Source organism: Mobula hypostoma, chromosome 5, assembly GCF_963921235.1.
Source record: "Mobula hypostoma chromosome 5, sMobHyp1.1, whole genome shotgun sequence".
Lineage (NCBI taxonomy): Eukaryota > Metazoa > Chordata > Chondrichthyes > Myliobatiformes > Myliobatidae > Mobula > Mobula hypostoma.
The window spans coordinates 171,578,606-171,601,523 of NC_086101.1; the positions used below are offsets into that span (position 1 = coordinate 171,578,606).

At 42.2% G+C, this 22,918-nt stretch overlaps 1 protein-coding gene across 6 annotated transcripts in view; it reads right to left on the minus strand.

The window, feature by feature from the left end:
- Positions 1-22,918, minus strand: part of LOC134347182 (organic cation/carnitine transporter 2-like) — a 143,620-nt gene that overhangs the window by 90,162 nt on the left and 30,540 nt on the right. For 4 of the 6 annotated variants that reach the window (XM_063049425.1, XM_063049429.1, XM_063049427.1 and 1 more), the window contains exons 2-3: positions 14,004-14,107; positions 10,901-11,055 (exon numbers count right to left, since the gene is read on the minus strand). The exons of 1 other annotated variant lie outside the window; for it this stretch is intronic. In XM_063049425.1, coding sequence (XP_062905495.1) covers positions 10,901-11,055; positions 14,004-14,107 — 259 coding nt within the window. Of the gene's footprint in view, positions 1-10,900; positions 11,056-14,003; positions 14,108-14,862; positions 14,905-22,918 lie in introns of those variants that run through there. One more of the 6 variants, XM_063049430.1, reaches the window with a different exon arrangement.

Consider the following 22,918-nt stretch of genomic DNA (forward strand, 5'->3'; position numbering starts at 1 on the left):
CTCTATGGCAAAGATGTCTTTCCTCAGATTAGGGGACCAAAACTGCACACAATACTCCAGGTGTGGTCTCACCAAGGCCTTGTACAACTGCAGTAGTACCTCCCTGCTCCTGTACTCGAATCCTCTCGCTATAAATGCCAGCATACCATTCGCCTTTTTCACCGCCTGCTGTACCTGCATGCCCACTTTCAATGACTGGTGTATAATGACACCCAGGTCTCGTTGCACCTCCCCTTTTCCTAATCGGCCACCATTCAGATAATAATCTGTTTTCCTATTTTTGCCACCAAAGTGGATAACTTCACATTTATCCACATTAAATTGCATCTACCATGAATTTGCCCACTCACCCAACCTATCCAAGTCACCCTGCATCCTCTTAGCATCCTCCTCACAGCTAACACTGCCACCCAGCTTCGTGTCATCCGCAAACTTGGAGATGCTGCATTTAATTCCCTCATCCAAGTCATTAATATATATTGTAAACAACTGGGGTCCCAGCACTGAGCCTTGCGGTACCCCACTAGTCACCGCCTGCCATTCTGAAAAGGTCCCGTTTATTCCCACTCTTTGCTTCCTGTCTGCTAACCAATTCTCCACCCACACCAATACCTTACCCCCAATACCGTGTGCTTTAAGTTTGCACACTAATCTCCTGTGTGGGACCTTGTCAAAAGCCTTTTGAAAATCCAAATATACCACATCCACTGGTTCTCCCCTATCCACTCTACTAGTTACATCCTCAAAAAATTCTATGAGATTCGTCAGACATGATTTTCCTTTCACAAATCCATGCTGACTTTGTCCGATCATTTCACCGCTTTCCAAATGTGCTGTTATCACATCCTTGATAACTGACTCCAGCAGTTTCCCCACCACCGACGTTAGGCTAACCGGTCTATAATTCCCCGGTTTCTCTCTCCCTCCTTTTTTAAAAAGTGGGGTTACATTAGCCACCCTCCAATCCTCAGGAACTAGTCCGGAATCTAACGAGTTTTGAAAAATTAACACTATTTCTTGGGCTACTTCCTTAAGCACTCTAGGATGCAGACCATCTGGCCCTGGGGATTTATCTGCCTTCAATCCCTTCAATTTACCTAACACCACTTCCCTACTAACATATATTTCACTCAGTTCCTCCATCTCACTGGACCCTCTGTCCCTTACTACTTCTGGAAAATTATTTATGTCCTCCTTAGTGAAGACAGAACCAAAGTAATTATTCAATTGGTCTGCCATGTCCTTGCTCCCCATAATCAATTCACCTGTTTCTGTCTACAGGGGACCTACATTTGTCTTTACCAGTCTTTTCCTTTTTACATATCTATAAAAGCTTTTACAGTCCGTTTTTATGTTCCCCGCCAGTTTTCTCTCATAATCTTTTTTCCCCTTCCTAATTAAGCCCTTTGTCCTCCTCTGCTGAACTCTGAATTTCTCCCAGTCCTCAGGTGAGCCACTATCTCTGGCTAATTTGTATGCTACTTCTTTGGAATTGATACTATCCCTAATTTCTCTTGTCAGCCACGGGTGCACTACCTTCCTTGATTTATTCTTTTGCCAAACTGGGATGAACAATTGTTGTAGTTCATCCATGCAACCTTTAAATGCTTGCCATTGCATATCCACCGTCAATCCTTTAAGTGTCATTTGCCAGTCTATCTTAGCTAATTCACGTCTCATACCTTCAAAGTTACCCCTCTTTAAGTTCAGAACCTTTGTTTCTGAATTAACTATGTCACTTTCCATATTAATGAAGAATTCCACCATATTATGGTCACTCTTACCCAAGGGGCCTCTCACGACAAGATCGCTAATTAACCCTTCCTCATTGCTCAAAACCCAATCCAGAATAGCCTGCTCTCTAGTTGGTTCCTCGACATGTTGGTTCAAAAAACCATCCCGCATACATTCCAAGAAATCCTCTTCCTCAGCACCTTTACCAATTTGGTTCACCCAGTCTACATGTAGACTGAAGTCACCCATTATAACTGCTGTTCCTTTATTGCACACATTTTCAGAATTGATCAATATTTGGTATCCTGGACTTCCCTTCCAGGAATACCAATCTTAAAGGAAATTTGAGTTTTTTACCCCAGCAGACTTGCATTCATTTCTTGTTTCTGTTTCTTTTTTTACATGTTCTTTGCTTTTGTCCTTTATCTAGTATCCACCAAAGCTGCCATTCAGCTAAATCTTTCCTTCAGCAAGGATTTTGCACTTCCATCTGAGATATCACAACCATCCATGGTCACAGATAGCTCGAAGATATTCAGCATTTGCACCACAACTTCAGATCCTCCATCAAAACCAAGTATGTGCAATACAACCCTATTATTCTATAACAACAGGAATTCTGCAGATGCTGGAAATTCAAGCAACATACATCAAAGTTGCTGGTGAACGCAGCAGGCCAAGCAGCATCTATAGGAAGAGGCGCAGTCGACGTTTCAGGCCGAGACCCTTCGTCAGGACTAACTGAAGACTTCCTTCAGTTAGTCCTGACGAAGGGTCTCGGCCTGAAACGTCGACTGCGCCTCTTCCTATAGATGCTGCTTGGCCTGCTGTGTTCACCAGCAAATTTGATGTATGTTCCTATTATTCTATGATGCCTTCTGATTTTTCTCTCCTCTGTCTTGAACTTCACTACCTCACTCTGTCTCAGTTATCAGAGTCTGCAGGATCAATAGATCTTTCACCCCTCCCCTACCTGCACTTCAGTAGAAAGTTTGTCTTCTGCCCAAGGTGCATCTCACCGTAAGCTTCCACTGCTCTTGGATAATTAAGGTTCATATCCCTCCTTTGATTTTCACTTTGTGCCCCATTTCAGCTCTAATCTTCATCACCCTGAATGGTCAGTAGACGTCCTCAGCCTCATTTCTCTATCTCATGAAAATTTCAAAATTGGCCTCGCACTGAGCAAGTACTTTCATTATCTACAGGTTTACATCTTTCACCAGCAGCTACTGCACAATAGATATTTCAAAATTCAAAGCTCAATTTTCAAAAGTAAATTTATTATCAAATTACATACTGTATATGGCACCATATACAACCTTAGTGTTCATTTTCTAGCAGGCATTCACAGTAAATACCAAGAAACAAAAAAACTAACCAAAATAATAAATAGATAGATAGATAGGCAAGCAACAAGTATCGAGAACATGAGATGAATCCTTGAAAGTGAGCCCATCAGTTTTGGGAACAGTTCAATGTTGAGGTGAGTGAAATTGAGTGAAGTTATCCGGTTACTAGGTTATTAGACATTGTAAACTGTCCTGTAATTAGGCTAGGGTTAGCTCAGTGGGTTGCTGGGCAGCATTGCTCGAAGATCTGGAAAGGCCTGTTCCATGATAAAGAAATACTATCTTTTTTAAATTAGTATGGCATTATTGCCTGCAACTCCTGCATCCTGTGGATTAATAAATTAGCATTATTCTATCTTAACTCACAGGAAACCAATATAAACTAAAAAAAAACAAATTTCTTTCTCAGTACACCCCAAAGAACTGAGGAGCTCTGGGATGAACTTCTCAAGTAGGCTGTACACTTAAACAAAGCACTGAAGAACCTGCTTGTAAAAATACAAGCAAACCTCTTTATCCACTGATTGTCAAGAGAGATTTGCAGGTCAACACGAGAGTGATGCAGATGCCGCCAGGGTGACTATTTGCATCCCCAATAGCTTTTGAAATCAGATTTGTCACTGGAGTAAAACCACGCACCAACCTTTCAGCATGCTGAAAGCACTTCGGCTTTTCCTCAACAAAACAATTTGTTTGTGCGCTAGTAGTCAAACATCCAACATTTCTCTGTTGAAAGATTATGTATGTGCATCAGGTAAACAGGACAAAGATAGTACAGTTAAAGGGAAGCTATGTCAATCAAATAATCAACACACAAATGGCAATAATCCTCTTTATGTAACTGCTGAGATGAGTTGAGTTCAGACATAGATATATGTACATCTGTGTGGGATGTCATAGTACAGTTTAGGGTTAAAAGCTATGTGAGGTACGGTGCACAAAGGTGATACTACAATAAAATAGTTTGCAACACTTAGTATCATACAATTCTTAGCATCTTATATAATTTGTTATGTAATATTTCACAAACAAGAGAAAATCTGCAGATGCTGGAAATCCAAGCAACACACACAAAATGCTGGAGGAACTCAGCAGACCAGGCAGCACCTATGGAAAAGAGTATGGTCTCGGCCAGAAACGTCGACTTGTACACCTTTCCATGGATGCTGCTGAGTTCCTATAGTTATAACATATAGTTACAGCAGTGCAAAACAATACCATAATTTGATGAAGAACAAACCATGGGCACGGTAAAAAAGTCTCAAAGTCCCCGAGTCGATCGACTCTCGAGTCCCCGATAGCAGGCTGCAAAAGGGAGAAACTCCCTGCCATAAACCTCCAGGCACCGTCAATTTGCCGATGCCTTGGAAGCAGCCGACCACAGCCGACGGAGTCTATCCGTCTGAAAACTTCGAGCTTCCAACCGGCCTCTCCAATACAGCCTCCCGAGCACCATCCTCTGCCAAGCGCCTTCGACCTCTCCCCGGCCGCTAAAACACGCAAAGCCAAGGATTTCGGGGCCTTCTGCTCCAGAGATTCCGATTACCACACAGTAGCAGCGGCAGCAAAGCGGACATTTCAGAAGTTTTCCAAATGTTCCTCCTCACTCTCACGTCTGTCTCCATCAAATCAGGATTGTGCACGGTCCCCTACTTGACAAATAACAGACATCACCACCGAAGTGGCCGCGCGTGCTGCCATCACGCCACCATCTTCTCCTCCTTCAATAGCAGTCTTTCTGACTGTACCTCTGGAATTCAGCTCTCCACTACACAGCCTAATCTGCGAGGCATTTTTTATAGTATCTCATATTTCTTGTATATACTTCTTGTAAATGAAGTCTACTTTTTGAAATAAAAAAAATTCAGAAAAACTGCAATCTTATAAGGACTGCCACTTGACACTGAAGGACTGGGTCCTATGTAATTGCATTCTAAGGTATATTGTTCAAAGACTATAGTGCTATTAGTATATTGTTTCTACAATGTATAATATTTATGACACTATGAGTGTATAAACTAGCCACCACTGTGAATGTATAGACTAGATGACACGATGAATTTAAGAACACTATGTACTGTTCTCTATTTCTTGTATATAATTTGTTATAAATAAAGTTTATTTATAAACTAAAAAGCATTCTTCTGTCTTTTGATGTGCTGCTACCTCTGGTAGGTCAGCCCTGCCCATGGGCAGACCTAACCCAAAGACAGAAATGGAGGAATCTGCCATTTTGTTCCTAAGATATGACACTCTGAATATGATTGTATCAGCTTATTACACCATAAGACTATAACACATAGAAGCAGAATTTGGCCATTCAGTCCATTAAGTCTGCTCTGCCATTCTATCATGGATGATTTATTATCTCTCTCAACCCCATCCTCTTCATAACCTTTGACAGCTTTAGTCTGTTGTACAACTCTCCCAGTTTGGACACCAGTTCCCAGTTTATTTTTTCGTGTGTGGAGGTGCCCTACAAGACCAGCTCAACTCTCAGTGCTGGGTGCTCTCTAAATATTTAGGGTGACACAATGGGTCAGCAGTTAACCTGCACCGCACAGCTCCAATTTCAATCTTAACGTCCGGTGCCGTCTGTGTAGAGTTTGTATGTTCTCTCTGTGACTGTGTGGATTTCCCCGAGAGGGCCAGTTTCCCTCCTACAACTGGTTTCTGTAAATTACCCCGAATGAACGTGGTAGCTGGAAAATCAGGGTGGACGTTGAGCTGTGATGGAGATTATGGGGAAGGAAGCTTGGAATGGGACTGATAGCAATGCACTAAGTTCCCAAATGGCCTCCTTCTTCAACAAAAAGTCATAGTTTCATGGAGAGTTAAACCGAAAAACAAGCCCTTCACCCCACAGGGTCCGTGCCTACCTGAAACCATCCATTTACATTAATTCTTCATTTAACCCATTTTTTTTCTCCTCCCCTTGTCAACTCCTCTTAGATTCTAGTATTCATCTAGGTACAGTGGCCAATTTAACCAACTAACCTGCACATCTTTGGGAAACACATGCGATCACAGGTTAAATGTGACAGTTCCATGTAGATAGCTCTCTATGGTCAGGAGTGAAGATTCAAAGTACATTTATTATCAAAATACGTGTATAGTATACAACCCTGAGATTCGTCTTCCCACAGACAGCCACAAAACAAAGAAAGCCATGGAACCCATTCAAAGAAAAACAGCAAAGCCCCCTCCCACCCATGCAAAAAAATCACACAAACAGCAACAAAAAAAGCAAGCAAACAACACAGAATATAAAACACAAAATCAAAATAGTCAAGGTATAACTCAGTTCAACTCCATATTCGTTATCTGCAGGCCGCCCTGATTCAAAGTCACCCAAAATAGCAACTAAAAAAGGAATGACCAGAAACCAGAAACACATCATAACATGAACCACAGAATCCAATCCTCAAACCAGATTTCTGAGCTGGGAAGCAGGAGCTCATGAACTGTGCCCGTGTGCCAACATAATTAACCATAATGCTATTGGCTTTTATAAAGTAAAATCAAGCAACATCGGTGACAACAGGGCTTCGCTTTCAGATGAGCTCAATGCCTTCTACGCTCACTTTGACCATTGAAACATGGAGGTACCACCACGAACTCCCACATATCAGGTGATTTCAGTCTCTGAGGCTGATGTGTGATCTGCCTCAGGAGGTTGAACCCACGAAAAGCATGCAGCCCAAATGGGGTACCTGGCCAGGTACTAAAGATTATGGTGATCAACTGGCTGAGATCTTTAACTTCTCGCTTCACCAGTCCAGGGTACCCACCTACTTCACTTAGACCAGTGCCTAAGAAGAATGTAGTAATGACAATTGTCCGATAGCATTTACATCCACGGTGATGAAGAGTTTTGAGAGTTTGGTGATGAAACATATCAATTCCTGCATGAGAAGCAACTTGGATCCACTGCAATGTGCCTACTGGTACAACAGGGCACAGCAGATGCCATCTCACTGGCTCTTCACTCAACCCCAGAACACCTGAATAGTGAAGATGCATGAATCAGGATGTTCTTCATCAACTACAGCTTGGCATTCATTACCATCATCTTTCAGAACTAATTAATAAGCTTCAAGAACTTGGCCTCGATAACTCCTTGTGCAATTGGATCCTCAATTTCCTTATTTTCACACCCCAGTCAGTTAGAATTGGCAACAACATCGCCTCCACAATATCCATCAGCACAGGTGCACCACGAGGCTCTGTGCTTACCCCTCTGCTCCACTCACTTTACACTTACGACTGTGTGGCTAAGTAGAGCTCCAATGCCATATTCAAGTTTGTTGACAACACCGCTGTCATAGGCCAAATCCAAGGTGGTGACGAATCAGTATTTTAGGAGGGAGACTGAAAATCTGGCTGAGTGGTGGCCACAACAACAACCTCTCACTCAATGTCAGCAAGACCAAGAGGCTGATTATTAACTTCAAGAGGAGGAAACCAGGGGTCAATGAGGTCCATCCTTATCAGAGGATCAGAGGTGCAGAGGGTCAGCAACTTTAAATTCCTCAATGTTAACATTACAGAGGATCTTTCCTGGCCCCAGCACATACAGTAAGTACAATTCCAAAGAAAGCCTCTACTTCCTTAGGAGCTTGTGAAGATTTGGCATGACATCTAAAACTTTGACAAATTTCTATAGATTTGTGGTGGCAAATGTATTGATTGGCTCCATCACAGCCAGGTATGGAAACACCAATACTCTTGAATGGAAAATCCTACAAAAAGTAGCAGATGTGGCCCAGTCCATCACGGGTAAAGCCCTCCCCACCGTTGAGCACATCTACACAAAGTGTTGTCACAGGAAAGCAGCATCAATCATCAGGGACCCACAGCACTCAGGACAAGCTCTTCCCTCACTGCTGCCATCAGGAAGAAGGTACAGGAGCCTCAGGATTCACACCATCAGGTTCAGGAACAGATACTACCCCTCAACCATCAGGCTCTTGACCAAAGGGAATAACTTCACTTGCCCCATCATTGAAATGTTCCCAGAACCTATGGACTCACTTTTGAGGACTCTTCTCTAATCTTCTTGATATTTATTGCTAATTCGGTTATTATTATTATTTCTTTCTTTTTGTACAGGTTGAGAGCCCAAGTTGGCATGGTGTTTCATTGATTCTACTATGGTTATTATTCTATTATGGATTTATTGAGTATGCCCACAAGAAAATGAATCTCAGGGTTGTATATGTCAACATATATTTGCTAATAAATTTACTTTGTACTTTTGAACTTTGAATCATTTGATGTTGGGATATAATAGGCTGCTACCATTGGCGAGAGATACAGAAGCCTCTTAAACCAGTTGAGATAACTTCCATCACCACTAATCCAAACTGATTCCATGCCCTGCAGATGTACTTTCAAGAACACTTCACAACTCATGTTCTCAGCATTAATTTTATTTGCACAGTTTGTCTTCTTTTGTACATTAGTTGTTTGTCTGCCTTCCGAGGTTTGTCTATGCATAGTTTTCTGTAAAATGCTATTGCAAATCTTTTTTTCCTGTAAATACCTAGAAGAAAATGATTTGCAATTCTCAAGGTAGTCTATGGTGACATATACAACCTTTAATAATAAATATATTTTGAACTTTGAACTGCTGAACATTTAGGTGACCATTTCAAATACACACGTAAAGAAATGTAATTGAACCCAGCTGAGTGTGTTTTAATCTGCAAATCACTCATTGAGGCAGCTTTCCCCATTGTAGATCAGTCTAATTGGGAAAATGACCCTGGCACTTCTGTGTACAATTCACCTTTTTCCTGACATTCGTCATGCACCCAATGACATTGCAGATTATGCAGTTCAAGTTTCAGAATGAAGTAGAAGCATTTCTGTACGACTTGTTTTCAATCACAAAGGGACTAGGAGGACATTGCACAGAGATCAGAATTAAGATAACAATCTCCCATATGCTGTTTCTGATGGCTAATATTAAGGCAAGTAATCATTTGTGTTCCCTTCCTAGACCAAAGCTCCTTTATTAAACTTAAATCTTATGTGGTATGCTGTGATCTCGGGCTCTTTGAGCAGTCTCTGCCTCAAAATGCTGCAACATAAATTCATCAGCTCCATATTGATCAGGAAAGGTGAGGTTTCAGGGGAGGGAATGCACAAACTCGAGGAGAACATCAAATCTCCAGCAACACTCACAACAAGCTGGAGGAACTCAGCAGGTCGGGCAGCATCCATGGAAAAGATCGGTCGACGTTTCGGGTCGGAACCCTTCGTCAGGACTGAAGAGGGAAGGGGCAGAGGCCCTATAAAGAAAGTGGGGGGAGGGTGGGAAGGAGAAGGCTGGTAGGTTCCAGGTGAAAAACCAGTAAGGGGAAAGATAAAGGAGTGGGGGAGGGGAAGCAGGGAGGTGATAGGCAGGAAAGGTGAAGAAAGAATAGGGGAAAACACAATGGGTAGTAGGAGGCGGAACCAAGAGGGAGGTGGTAGGCAGCTGGGGGAGGGGACAGAGTGACATAGGGATAGGGGAAGGGAGGGGGAGGGAATTACCGGAAGTTGGAGAATTCTATGTTCATATCAAGGGGCTGGAGACTACCTAGACGATATATGAGGTGTTGCATACCAAGGGGCTGGACCTACACCTCATATACCATCTAGGTAGTCTCCAGCCCCTTGGTATGAACATAGAATTCTCCAACTTCCTGTAACTCCCTCTTCCCCCGCCCCCCCCCAACTTCCCCTATCCCTATGTCACTCTGTCCCCTCCCCCAGCTGCCTACCACCTCCCTCTTGGTTCCACCTCCTACTATCCATTGTGTTTTCCCCTACTCTTTCTTCACCTTTCCTGCCTATCACCTCCCTGCCTCCCTTCCCCCACCCCTTTATCTTTCCCCTTACTGGTTTTTCACCTGAAACCTACCAGCCTTCTCCTTCCCACCCTCCCCTCACCTTCTTTATAGGGCCTCTGCCCCTTCCCTCTTCAGTCCTGACCAATGGTTCCGGCCTGAAACGTCGACCGATCTTTTCCACGGATGCTGCCCAACCTGCTGAGTTCCTCCAGCTTGTTGTGAGTGTTGCTTTGGCCCCAGCATCTGCAGATTATTTTGTGTTATCAAGTGCCCAGCCTCCACATTTACCCTCACTTCCACATTGGCCTTTTCTGCAGCAATACGGTGGTTAAGTTCTGTAAACGTTGACTCACTTCCCAGCAGTCAGAATCAGAGTTAATATCACTGACATATGTCATGAGATTTGTTGTTTGCTAAACATAAAAAACTATAAATTACAATAAAGACATTAAAAATTAAACTGAACAAGTCGTGCATCAGGGAAGCAAAATAATGAGGTAGGGTTTATTGTTTAATTGATTGTCCATTCAGAAATCTAATGGTGGAGGGGAAGAAGCTGTTCCTAAGACATTAAGTGTGTGTCTTCAGGCTCTTGTATTTCCTCCTTGATGTGAGAAGAGAACATGTTCTTGGTGATGGGGTCCTTAATAATGGATGCTGCCTTTTAGAGACATTGCCCTTTGAAAATCATTGACAAGCTAGCTGGAAATTACACATGATCCTTTGTACAAAGCACCTTAATATCACTTTAAACAAATTTTTGCCCTATTTTACAAACTTATTCAGGATATTATAGTAGGCATTTAGAAGGTGAGGTTAAATTTACATAAATAAATTTATCAAGAGTTTCTTAAGCATCTGAAGTGAAAAATGAAGTATGCTCATTAAAAAAGGGTTAATCGAGTTGTATTAAAATCTCCAATTTATTTTGCACGTACAGTACTTGGAATCAGATAACATAGCACAAATTGAACTTACCTAGAACAAAGCCAGCTACATAATTTGAGACATCTGCAAAGCCAATAAAAAAGCACAGTACACAGAACACTTCCCAGCTCCAAGAGACCACTTGAATGAAACTTAAGATTGTTTGTATCAGCATTGCTCCAAAGAGAACAATTTTTCTCCCATACCTTTGAAAGCAAGAAAGAAAAATACGTATTTTATTTATTTGCAATTGTAATTCATTTTATTGGTCTGATCTTGTTTGCTTACCTGTCCTAGTGGATCCCGAAACTCCATCCCACCCTAGCCTTCTCTGCCTCTACCTCAGCATCATTATACATTCCAAATTCATATGAAGGTTACTAATTCCTATGGGCTTAGCTAGTTAAAATTACAGTTATCTGAACCAGAGAGTTATAGTTCAGTCCCTGACCCCCACTCACAGCCTACTTACTAAGTACTGGGGACAGGGAGAAGGCAGGAGAGGGTTTGAGAAGGAAGAGAAATCAGACGTGATTGAATAGCGGAGCAGACTCATTGGGCTGAATGGTTTAATCCTGCTCCTACCTTTTCAGCTCTTATGGTCAATGACCGGCAGCACATCTAGATATTGTGCAAAATGAAGCATAAATTGAAGTTCTTTCATTATTTGAGGACCATTCTGGCTTTGATGGCAAAGAACTATTAGCATTTAATCTGGTGCATTTTGGAGAGCTGTCTCAATGCCAGATTTTGGCGGCAAAGTTATCTTTTATTTTCGTAACAACCTGAGTAAAGGAAATAATTGTAGATATGTAGTAGGTGTATTTCACCACTGTTAGTGATAGAATTTGAATTTGATGATACAGATTAGTGTTGGAAAAAAGAACATAAAGCCAGCCACATTGTTAGTGAACTAATATCTATACACCCATTTTGTGCGGTTAGAGCATAGTGCTGGAAAACTGTACAGGGAGCTAACAATAACTATGAAAGTGGTACAGCAAGACTCTGTGATATTAAGGTTCATAAGAGGATTGACAAAGTGGCTGCTGAAAGGGTAGTTGGAGAGTGTGTAACCAAAGGCATGGTCCCAGGACAAGCTTTTGACCCTTTATAGTAAGATGAAGTGAAACATTTTTAGAATGTTTAAGTCTTTAGAATTATCAGGTTTAGTTGCTTCCAGTTAGTTGCTGGTCACCTAGCATATGAAATAATGAGACCAATCAGTCATGCTGGTTCTAGGGGTTACATGGCTGTTCCTGCCTTGATTTCTTAGATTTTTCTAAAATATAAAACATAATCAATAAAGCAATATTTAAGGAAGGCAAATGCCATGTCAGCATTCATTTCAAGATGCCGAGAATACAACAGCAAGGATGTGTTGCTGAGGCTTTATAAGAACTGGTGAGTATTGTGAACAGTTTTGGGCCCATCATCTTAGAAAAGATGTGCTGGCATTGGAGAGGGTCCAGAGGAGGTTTGCAAAGATGATTACAGGAATGAAAGGGTTATCATATGAGGAACGTTTGATGGCTCTGGGTCTGTACTCGCTGGAATTCAGAAGGATGACCAAAGATCTCATTGAAACCTTTCGAATGTTGAAAGGACTAGACAGAGTAGATATGGAAAGGATGTTTCCCATGGTGGGAGAGTCTAGGACAAGAGGACACAGCCTCAGGATAGAGGGGCGCCCTTTCAAAACAAAGATGCAGAGAAATTTCTTTAGTCAAAGGGTGGTGAATTTGTGGAATTTGTTGCCACGTGAAACTGTGGAGGCCAGGTCGTTGGGTGTATTTGAGGCAGAGATTGATATGTTCTTATTAGACATGGCATCAAAGGTTACAGGAAGAAGGCCAGGAACTGGGGTTGAGGAAGAGAAAAGAAAGGATCAGCCACGATTGAATGGTGGAGCAGACACGATGGACCAGATGGCCTAATTCTGCTCCTATGTCTTATGGTCTTATAAGGGCAGAAACTGTTGGGAATACTTAATAACTCAGGCAACAACTAGGAAGAAGAAAACAGAATTAATCCTTCAGGGGAAAGATTTTTCATTGGATTTCCAACAACTGCTGTGTGTAACACCTACAGCTCACAGTGCTAACATGTTCTTCCATTTTTTTTTCTCATTCCCTGATTTCCTTCAATCGCCTGTTATCTGGGTGGCAGCTGAAGGGAAGAGAAGGGAAGAAGTGAAAGGACAGGAATTGCATTCCCTGTGCTTGCATGGGAAAGAGTCACAAGACAGAGAGGTGCAGCCAGTACCATAAGATTGGACCAAGAGCAGACCAGGGAGTCACAAAGGGAGCAACCTTATTGAAATTCTGACAGGAGATATAAACATAACAGCACACCTGTGGGATGTGGGAGGAAACCAGAGCATGTGGTGGAAACCATTGTAGTCACAGAGAGAACACGTAGACAGTACCCAAAACCAGGACTGAACCCAGGTCCTCAAAGCGGTGAGGTAACAGCACTAACTGCTCCATCACTATGCTACACTGATAAAATATTTTGGTTTGAATTGGGTCAGGCCTTACTTGTATTTTACAAGTTCTAGGACGATTTACTCTGTCTTACTACAGCAGCTTTGCTCCTACCTGTTTAAATGGTACTTCTTGCGAAGGACTGTGGATTGGTGGGTCAAACAGCTGTTATAAATTGTCCCTGGTGCCGGTGGGTGATAGGAAAATCAGGGGGTGCCATCAGGCATATGAGAAAGACCAGTTGGAGAATGGGGTTGATGGGATGGCTCTGAAGGCCAGCATGCACTCACTGGGCTGAATTGCACACCTCTATGTCAAAAGGAAATATGAAAAAAAAGGCTTTGATGCAATCCGAACTCAAATCAACCTGATTGGTTTTATATAGGGGAAAGTGTGCACACAAGTATAGTGCCTTCTTTGAGTTACAAATGCAAATTAAAATCTTACTCTGTTTAGAAATCAGATTCATTCCATCAGCTTTCATGAGCTTAAACTGCTGAAGTGTTATAAAGTTCTCCTTTTATTTCAGCCTTGATAAAAACAAGTCATGTTTTCTCTGTTTTCGGAGAGCTCGTTATCAAATGAACAGTTCCATGCACATTCTCTCAGGTTTGATTGTCATTCGGTTTACCCATAGACGGAGTATATTCTTTTTACACTGGCTGTACCTGTCTGAGGTATGTCCAGAAAGAAAAGCACCACATGTCATTCCCAGAAAGAACACTGACACAGTGAAAGGTCCTTTCCAATTGTTGCCACAGACAAGATTCCACTGCAAGAAATGCAAAATACATAATTAACGTTCTCCTTTAAAAACATCACTTCCTTCAGAAAAATAACATTAAAATTCGATGCAAAATTATTCCTTCATTATTCTCTCTTCTCACTACTACCATGGAGTCAGAGGTACAGAAAACCTGGACCATGCCACCAGGTTCATGAACAGTTATTACATTACAACCATCAGGCTTCTGAGCTGGGACAGATAACTTCAATTGCCGCTACTCTGAATTGATTCTAACTGGCTGCATTGCTGTCTGGTATGGGGAGAGGGGATGCTACTGCACAGGGTCAAAGTAAGCTGCAGAGAGTTGTAAAATTGGTCAGATGGACTCTGAATCCATCTTTTTTTCTCCAGTCCTGAAGAAAGGATTCAGCCCAAAACATCAGCTGTATTCTTTTTCATAGATGCTACCTGATCTGCTGAGCTCCTCCAGCATTTTGTGTGTTGTTTGGATTTCCAGCATCTGATTTCTCTTGTTCGTGATCGGACATCTTCAAGGAGCAGTGCCTTGGAAAGATGGCAACCATCATTAAGGACCTCCGCCCAGACATGCCCTCTTTTCATTGAGGAAGGAGGTATAGGAGCCTAAAGACACACACCCAACGATTCAGGAACAGCTCTTCCCCTCTGCTATCTGATTTCTGAATGGACATCGAACCTATGAACACTACGTCAATATTTTATTATTTCCCATTTTTGCACTTATTTAATTTAACTATTTAATATATAATATATATACTTACCGTAATTCACAGTTTTCTTTTTTCTCTCTATTATCATGTATTGTATTGTACTGCTGCTGCAAAGTTAACAAATTTCAGATATATGCCGGTGATATTAAACCTGATTCTGATTCTATGACCTGCAGACTCACTTGCATGGACTTTTATAACCTAACTTCTCTGTATTATTTTTTATTTGCACATTTTGCCTTCTTTTGCACATTGGATGTTTGTCATTCTTTGTCTGGTTACATATAGTTTCTCGTGACTTCCATCGTATGACATCGTTTTCCTGTAAATGCCTGCAAAAAATGAACCGCAAGGTAGCGAATGGTAACATACATGTACCTTGCTAAAGAATTTACTTTGAACTATGAAGAACACCATTTTAGGACCCTTTTAATCAGTTTTTTTAAATTTGTAAATGAATGCATTTTCTCCAGTTCTGTATTTTATCCTCAAATGGTCTGCCATCTCCAAAGATGCCTCTACCCAATAACTCAATTTTAAAATCCAAGCAGGACTCATCCCTCGTTTTCCTTAATGTCCTGCTTGAATCAGCCTTCCTATTATATGCAGGTATCCAAGAACATAGAAACACAATGAGGCCACCTATCATGGCTGATTTGTACAGGCCTCATATCCTACCTGTGTTAGATGACTCATCTTTTAAATATTTATCTACCTCCACCTTAACTCCAGCTAATGATTTAGCCCCACATTCTCTGAAGTAAAGAATTGCCGAAATTCATCACCCATGAAAAAAGAGATTTATTTATACTTCCATTTCAAAGCCCCTTAACTCCTCCTTGACTCCGAGGTCTCAGGTGCAGTGCATTATGGGACATCAGCCACCACAAGCCTTGTGCTCAGGGATGGAGCTGAGAGGGTGGATTAGGAGCTATGACATCAGAGCCCTGTTTTTGGTTAGGGGAAGGGAATCAGAACCATATTATCATCATATCAAATGGATAAGAATCATGGATACATTGGATTGCAGAAGGATAAGTGGGGAAAAAATGGGCAAATGGGGGTTATGCATTGCAGTGGAAGAAAACTGAAGGCAGACCTTTAACAAAATGAAGAAAGATTGCACAAGAACAAAGTGCGGAGGGACCTAGATGTTCTGATGTTTCAATCCCTTGCTGTTGCAAGTTTTCATATTTTACTGTTTTACAATATTAAATCACAATGGATTTAATTTGCCTTTTTTTTATACACTGATCAACAGAAAAAGACTCTTTTATGTCGAAGTTAAAACAGATCTCTACAAAGTGATCTAGATTAAAAATATAAAACACAACATAATTGATTGCCTGTATTCACCCCCTTTAATATGGCACACCAAATCATCACTGGTGCAGCCGATTGGTTTTAGAAGTCACATAATTAGTTAAATGGAGGTCTGTTTTTGGTGACCTGTGTGCAGTCAAGGTGTTTGAATTGATTGTAGTAAAACTACACCGGTATTTGGAAGGACCAACTACTGGTGAGTCAGTATCCTGGCAAAAACTACACCATGAAGACAAAAGAACACTCCAAGAAACTCTGTGAAAAGGTTATTGAAAAGCACAAGTCAGAAGATGGATACAAGGAAATTTCCAAGTCACTGAATATCCCTTGGAGTACAGTTAAGTTAATCATCAGGAAATGGAAAGAATATGGCACAGCTGTGAATCTGCCTAGAGCAGGCTGTCCTCAAAAACTAAGTGGCTGTGTAAGATGGGGAAAGTGAGGGAGGCCACCAAGAGACCTGTGATAACTCTGGATGAGTTACAAGCTTCAGTGGCTGAGAAGGGAGAGGCTGCGTATACAACTATTGCTCGGCTGCTTCACCAATTGCAGCGTTTTGAGAGAGTGGCTAAGAGAAAGCAACTGTTGAAAAAGACTCACATGAAATCTCTGCTAGAGTTTGCCAGAAGGCATGTGGGAGACTCTGAAGTCAGCTGGAAGAAGGTTCTATGGTCTGATGAAAACAAAAATTGCGCTTTTTGGCCATCAGACCAAATGCTAAGTTTGGCATGAGCCAAATACCGCACATCATCAAAAACACCCCAACCCTGCCATGAAGCATGGTGGTGGCTGCATCATGCTGTGGGGATGGTTCACTGAAACAGGCCCTGGAAGGCTTGTGGAGGTAGAGGGTAAAATGAATGCAGTAAAATACAAGGAAATCCTGGAGGAAAACCTGACACAGTCTGTAAGAGAACTGCGACCTGGGAGAAGATTCGTTTTCCAGCAACTCAATTACCCCAAGTGTAAAGCAAAAGCTACACAGGAATGGCTTAAAAACAACAAAGATAATGCCCTAGAGTGGCCAAGACAGAGTCCAGACTTCAATCCAATTGACAATTTATGGCTGGACTTGAAAATGGCTATTCACTCATGATTCCCATGCAATCTGACAGAGCTTGAGCTGTTTTGTAAAGCAGCAGTCCCCAAAGCAGCACCAGGCCGCAAAGCATGTGCTACCGGTCCGTGAGGAAACGATATGATTTGGTGATATGAAACGATATGAGTCAGCTGCACCTTTCCTCATTCCCTGTCACGGCCACTGTTGAGCTTGAACGCACGCAAGGCCATTATGCACACGTCATCCATGTCAGCGCGGGAAGGAGATCAACTCCTCAAGCTTGCAAATGATGGTGGGCTGAAAAGTATGTTTGGCATAACATCTCTGCCGGCATTCTGGATCAAAGTCAAGGCTAAATATCCTGAGATAGCTGTGAAAGTACTGAAAAAGTTGCTTCCATTTCCAACGTATCTCTGCAATGAATGCAACGAAAACTAAATTGCGGAATAGACTGGACATAAGGAACCCTGTTCGAGTATCGCTGCCTCCCATCACCCCTCGATGGGACCGTCTTGTTGCAGGAAAACAAGCCCAGGGCTCCCACTGATTCAACGATATTGGTGTGTTGCAATGATTTTATATGTTCATATGGGGAAAATATGTGCTGTGTGTTTAATATGCAAACGTTACTTAAAATGTTATGATGCTATTGACTTATAAGTGACTTATATAACCATATAACAATTACAGCACGGAAACAGGCCATCTCTGCCCTTCTAGTCCGTGCCGAACGCTACTCTCACCCAGTCCCACTGACCTGCACAAAGCCCCTAACCCTCCATTCCTTTCCTGTCCATATACCTATCCAATTTTTCTTTAAATGATAATATCGAACCTGCATCTATCACTTCTACTGGAAGTTCGTTCAACACTTACTTCAAGCTCTGCTGTCCTCCCCTGATAATTGACTTATCACTATATTCATGCGAGGAAAATATGCACTGTGTGTTTAATATTAAATTCGTTAGATAAACCCTCTTAGAAACGAAATTGAGTGTATTAGCCACTTATCACCTATATTCCGGTCGTGATTAACACCACCCACCCCAACCCCCCGAACAGAATCGCCAAAAACGATTTATAGAAAAAATCAGCACGTACACGCATGCGCAAGTCACACATGCGCACTGGTGCCCGTGCAAGGCTTCGTGGTCATTGTAGTCTTTCTCGGGGTAAACAGAATGTATTTGACTGCTACTCTTGTCTGCTGGCACCCCCCACCCCCGAGTCGGCCGGTCCGCAAGAATATTGTCAATATTAAACCAGTCCGCAGTGCAAAAAAGGTTGGAGACCTCTGTTGTAAAGAAGAACGGGGAAAAATTGCAGTGTCCAGCTGTACAAAGCTGATAGAGACCTATCTCACACGGACTCAAGTCTGTAATTGCTGCCAATAGTGCATCTACTAAATACTGACTGAAGGTGGTGAGTAATTATGCAATCAATTATTTTGTGTTTAATAATTGTAATAAATTTAGACCAATTTGTAGAAAATTGTTTTCACTTTGACACAAAAGTTTCTTTTTCTGTTGATCGGTGTCAAAAACGCCAAATTAAATCCACCTTGATTAAATGTTATAAAACAATAAAACATGAAATCTTCCAAGGGGATGAATACCTTTTATAGGCATTGTATCCTTATGACTCTATGCTCTTCTCCAAAAGAAAATTAAATTATTTCATACACCTGGTCAGGTAAGTAAGAAAGCTTGCTTGAATTTCCAATGAAACTGGATATGTCCCAGAAACGATCATATTTTGCTGTCTCTCTCGGGAATAATCCATGTCTAATTCCATGGTGCTGAAGAAAACAGCTAATCGATTTGAATTTCTAGGCATGGAGTTTTGAAACTCCACTCTGGTGTCCATCTTAATATTAGTGCCCAAGCTGCTGGAGCAGGATTTGAATTGAGAATCTTCTGTGTTCAAAGGTAAAAGTATCATTTAATGTGTCACGGCCAACCTTTGCATTGATGAAAAAATAATATTATAAAACAGAAGACAAAACCACAAGATTATGCTAATTAACAAAACATATATATGAAGTAACACACATCAAAGTTGCTGGTGAACGCAGCAGGTCAGGCAGCATCTCTAGGAAGAGGTACAGTCGACATTTCAGGCTGAGACCCTTCGCCAGGACTAACTGAAGAAAGAGCAAGTAAGAGATTTAAAAGTGGGAGGGGGAGGGGGAGATCCAAAATGATAGGAGAAGACAGGAGGGGGAGGGATGGAACCAAGAGCTGGACAGGTGATTGGCAAAAGGGATATGAGAGGATCATGGGACAAGAGGCCCAGGGAGAAGGAAAGGGCAGGGGGAACCCAGAGAATGGGCAAGGGGTATAGTCAGAGGGACAGAGGGAGAAAAAGGAGAGTGAGAGAAAGAATGTGAGTATATAAATAAATAACGGATGGGGTACGAGGGGGAGGTGGGGCATTAGCGGAAGTTAGAGAAGTCAATGTTCATGCCATCGGGTTGGAGGCTACCCAGATGGAATATAAGGTGTTGTTCCTCCAACCTGAGTGTGGCTTCATCTTTACAGTAGAGGAGGCCGTGGATAGACATGTCAGAATGGGAGTGGGATGTGGAATTAAAATGTGTGGCCACTGGGAGATCCTGCTTTCTCTGGCGGACAGAGCGTAGGTGTTCAGCAAAATGATCTCCCAGTCTGCATCGGGTCTCGCCAATATATAGAAGGCCACATCGGGAGCACCGGACGCAGTATATCACCCCAGCCGACTCACAGGTGAAGTGTCACCTCACCTGGATGGACTGTCTGGGGCCCTGAATGGTGAAGTGTAAGGACATGTGTAGCACTTGTTCTGCTTACAAGGATAAGTGCCAGGAGGGAGATCAGTGGGGAGGGATGGGGGGGCATGAATGGACAAGGGAGTCATGTAGGGAACGATCCTTGCGGAAAGCGGGGGGGGGGGAGGGAAAGATGTGCCTAGTGGTGGGATCCTGTTGGAGGTGGCAGAAGTTACGGAGAATAATATTTTGGACCCAGAGGCTGGTGGGGTGGTAGGTGAGGACCAGGGGAACCCTATTCCTAGTGGGGTAGCGGGAGGATGGAGTGAGAGCAGATGTGCATGAGATGGGGGAGATGCGTTTGAGAGCAGAGTTGATGGTGGAGGAAGGGAAGCCCGTTTCTTTAAAAAAGGAGGACATCTCCCTCGTCCTGGAATGAAAAGCCTCATCCTGAGAGCAGATGCGGCGGAGACAGAGGAATTGCGAGAATGGGATGGGATTTTTGCAAGAGACAGGGTGAGAAGAGGAATAGTCCAGATAGCTGTGAGAGTTAGTAGGCTTATAGTGGACATCAGTAGATAAGCTGTCTCCAGAGATAGAGACAGAAAGATCTAGAAAGGGGAGGGAGGTGTCAGAAATGGACCAGGTAAACTTGAGGGTGAAAGTTGGAGGCAAAGTTAATAAAGTCAACAAGCTCAGCATGCATGCAGGAAGCAGCGCCAATGCAGTCGTCGATGTAGCGAAGGAAAAGTGGGGGACAGATACCAGAATAGGTACGGAACATAGATTGTTCCACAAAGCCAACAAAAAGGCAGGCATGGCTCGGACCCATGCGGGTGCCCATAGCTACACCTTTAGTTTGGAGGAAGTGGGAGGAGCCAAAGGAGAAATTATTAAGAGTATGGACTAATTCCGCTAGACAGAGCAGAGTGGTGGTAGAAGGGAACTGATTAGGTCTGGAATCCAAAAAGAAGCGTAGAGCTTTGAGACCTTCCTGATGGGGGATGGAAGTATATAGGAACTGGACAGCTGGGTAGCCTCCAACCCGATGGCATGAACATTGAATTCTCTAACTTCCGCTAATGCCCCACCTCCCCCTCATACCCCATCCGTTATTTATATACATACACTCTTTCTCTCACTCTCCCTTTTTCTCCCTCTGTCCCTCTGACTATACCCCTTGCCCATCCTCTGGGTTCCCCCCCTTTTTCCTTCTCCCTGGGCCTCCTGTCTCATGATCCTCTCATATCCCTTTTGCCAATCACCTGTCCAGCTCTTGGCTCCATCCCTTCCCCTTCTGTCCTCTCCTATCATTTTGGATCTCCCCCTCCCCCACCTACTTTTAAATCTTTTACTAGCTCTTTCTTCAGTTAGTCCTGACGAAGGGTCTCGGCCTGAAACGTCGACTGTACCTCTTCCTAGAGATGCTGCCTGACCTGCTGCGTTCACCAGCAACTTTGATGTGTGTTGCTTGAATTTCCAGCATCTGCAGAATTCCTCGTGTTTGCATATATAAGAAGTAAAATTTTATGTTTATGATGTGTTTTGTGTTCAAATAAAATATATAAGATTCAATCTATCAAGTTACAGAATCATCCTGCAACCAATATTAAGTAGATTACACTGACATACATTAGAATGAAGATTAAATCCTGAATAATTTGGCAAGGAGCTAAAAGTTTGGATCTCTGCCCGATTTTTGTCGTCACCATCAGTGCAATTTTGGTCTTCCTCATCTGAAAAGCTACTCTCATAACCCATGTAGAACGGCAGGTTAAAAAGCCCACTTTTCCAGGAACAGTCTCCTTTTAATCCTGTGAGTGAGTATTTTTTTTTGTTTGGCAGAGTACTTAGAAATCCCACGTCATTTGCAGGCACGTGTAAAATAGATGGGAATTGTTGGAATCCAGCTTTTACTCAATCAGGGAGACAGGGTGAGCTGTACAATTCTACACAAGACTGAACGAATCATTTCTGCCAGAGGTTCCTGGAGCTAGGCCAAAGCTTCACACTTATGCCAGATATAAAACATATTTTGGATCAGCTTAAACAATGTGCGGAGAATACTGATGCCAAAACTAAATGTGTCACTCCTCCTGACTACTCACCCAGGTTAAGTCACCACTTGGAACTTTGCCTCTTTTACGTTGAAGCTCAGTTTGCTGCTAACCAAACCTCAAACAGCCATCGTTTACTTGATAATATGTAAAATATTAACTGCAGGAAAGCAAAGATTTTTCTATTAAATATAACTTGGACACAGCTTGCAAACAATAGGAGCAAACGACAGTATTCCAAATCAGACTGAGACCTTAGATCTGCTGCCCAGAGCAGCTGGAGTAGACCTGAACCCAGATCTTAGTACATCATACCGTGCTTATAAAAATATTCTCTCCCCTTGGAAGTTTTTATGTTTTATCGTCTTACCACATTGAATCACAGTGGATTTAATTTGGCTATTTTTGACACTGATCAACAAAAAAAGACTCTTTCATGTAAAAGTGAAAACATCTCTGCGAAGTGAACTAAATTACAAAAATAAAACAAAAAATAATTGATTGCACAAGTATTCAATCCCTTTTATATGACACACCAAATAATCACTAGAAGTCACATAATGAGTTAAATGGAGATCAGTTTTTGGAGAACGGTGTGCAGTCAAGTGTCTCTGTTGATTGTAGTAAAAATACACCTATATCTAGAAGGACCAACTGTTGGTGAGTCAGCATCTTGGCAAAAATTACACCATAAAGACAAAAGAACATTTCAAACAACTCCGCATAAAAGTTATAGAAAAACACAAGTCAGGAGATGGATTCAAGAAAATTTCCAAATCACCGAATATCCCTTGGAATACAGTTAAGTCAATCATCAGGAAATGGAAAGAATATGGCACAGCTGTAAATCTGCCTAGAGCAGGCCGCCCTCAAAAACTGAGTGACCATGTAAGAAGGGGACGAGTGAGGGAGAGTAACGAG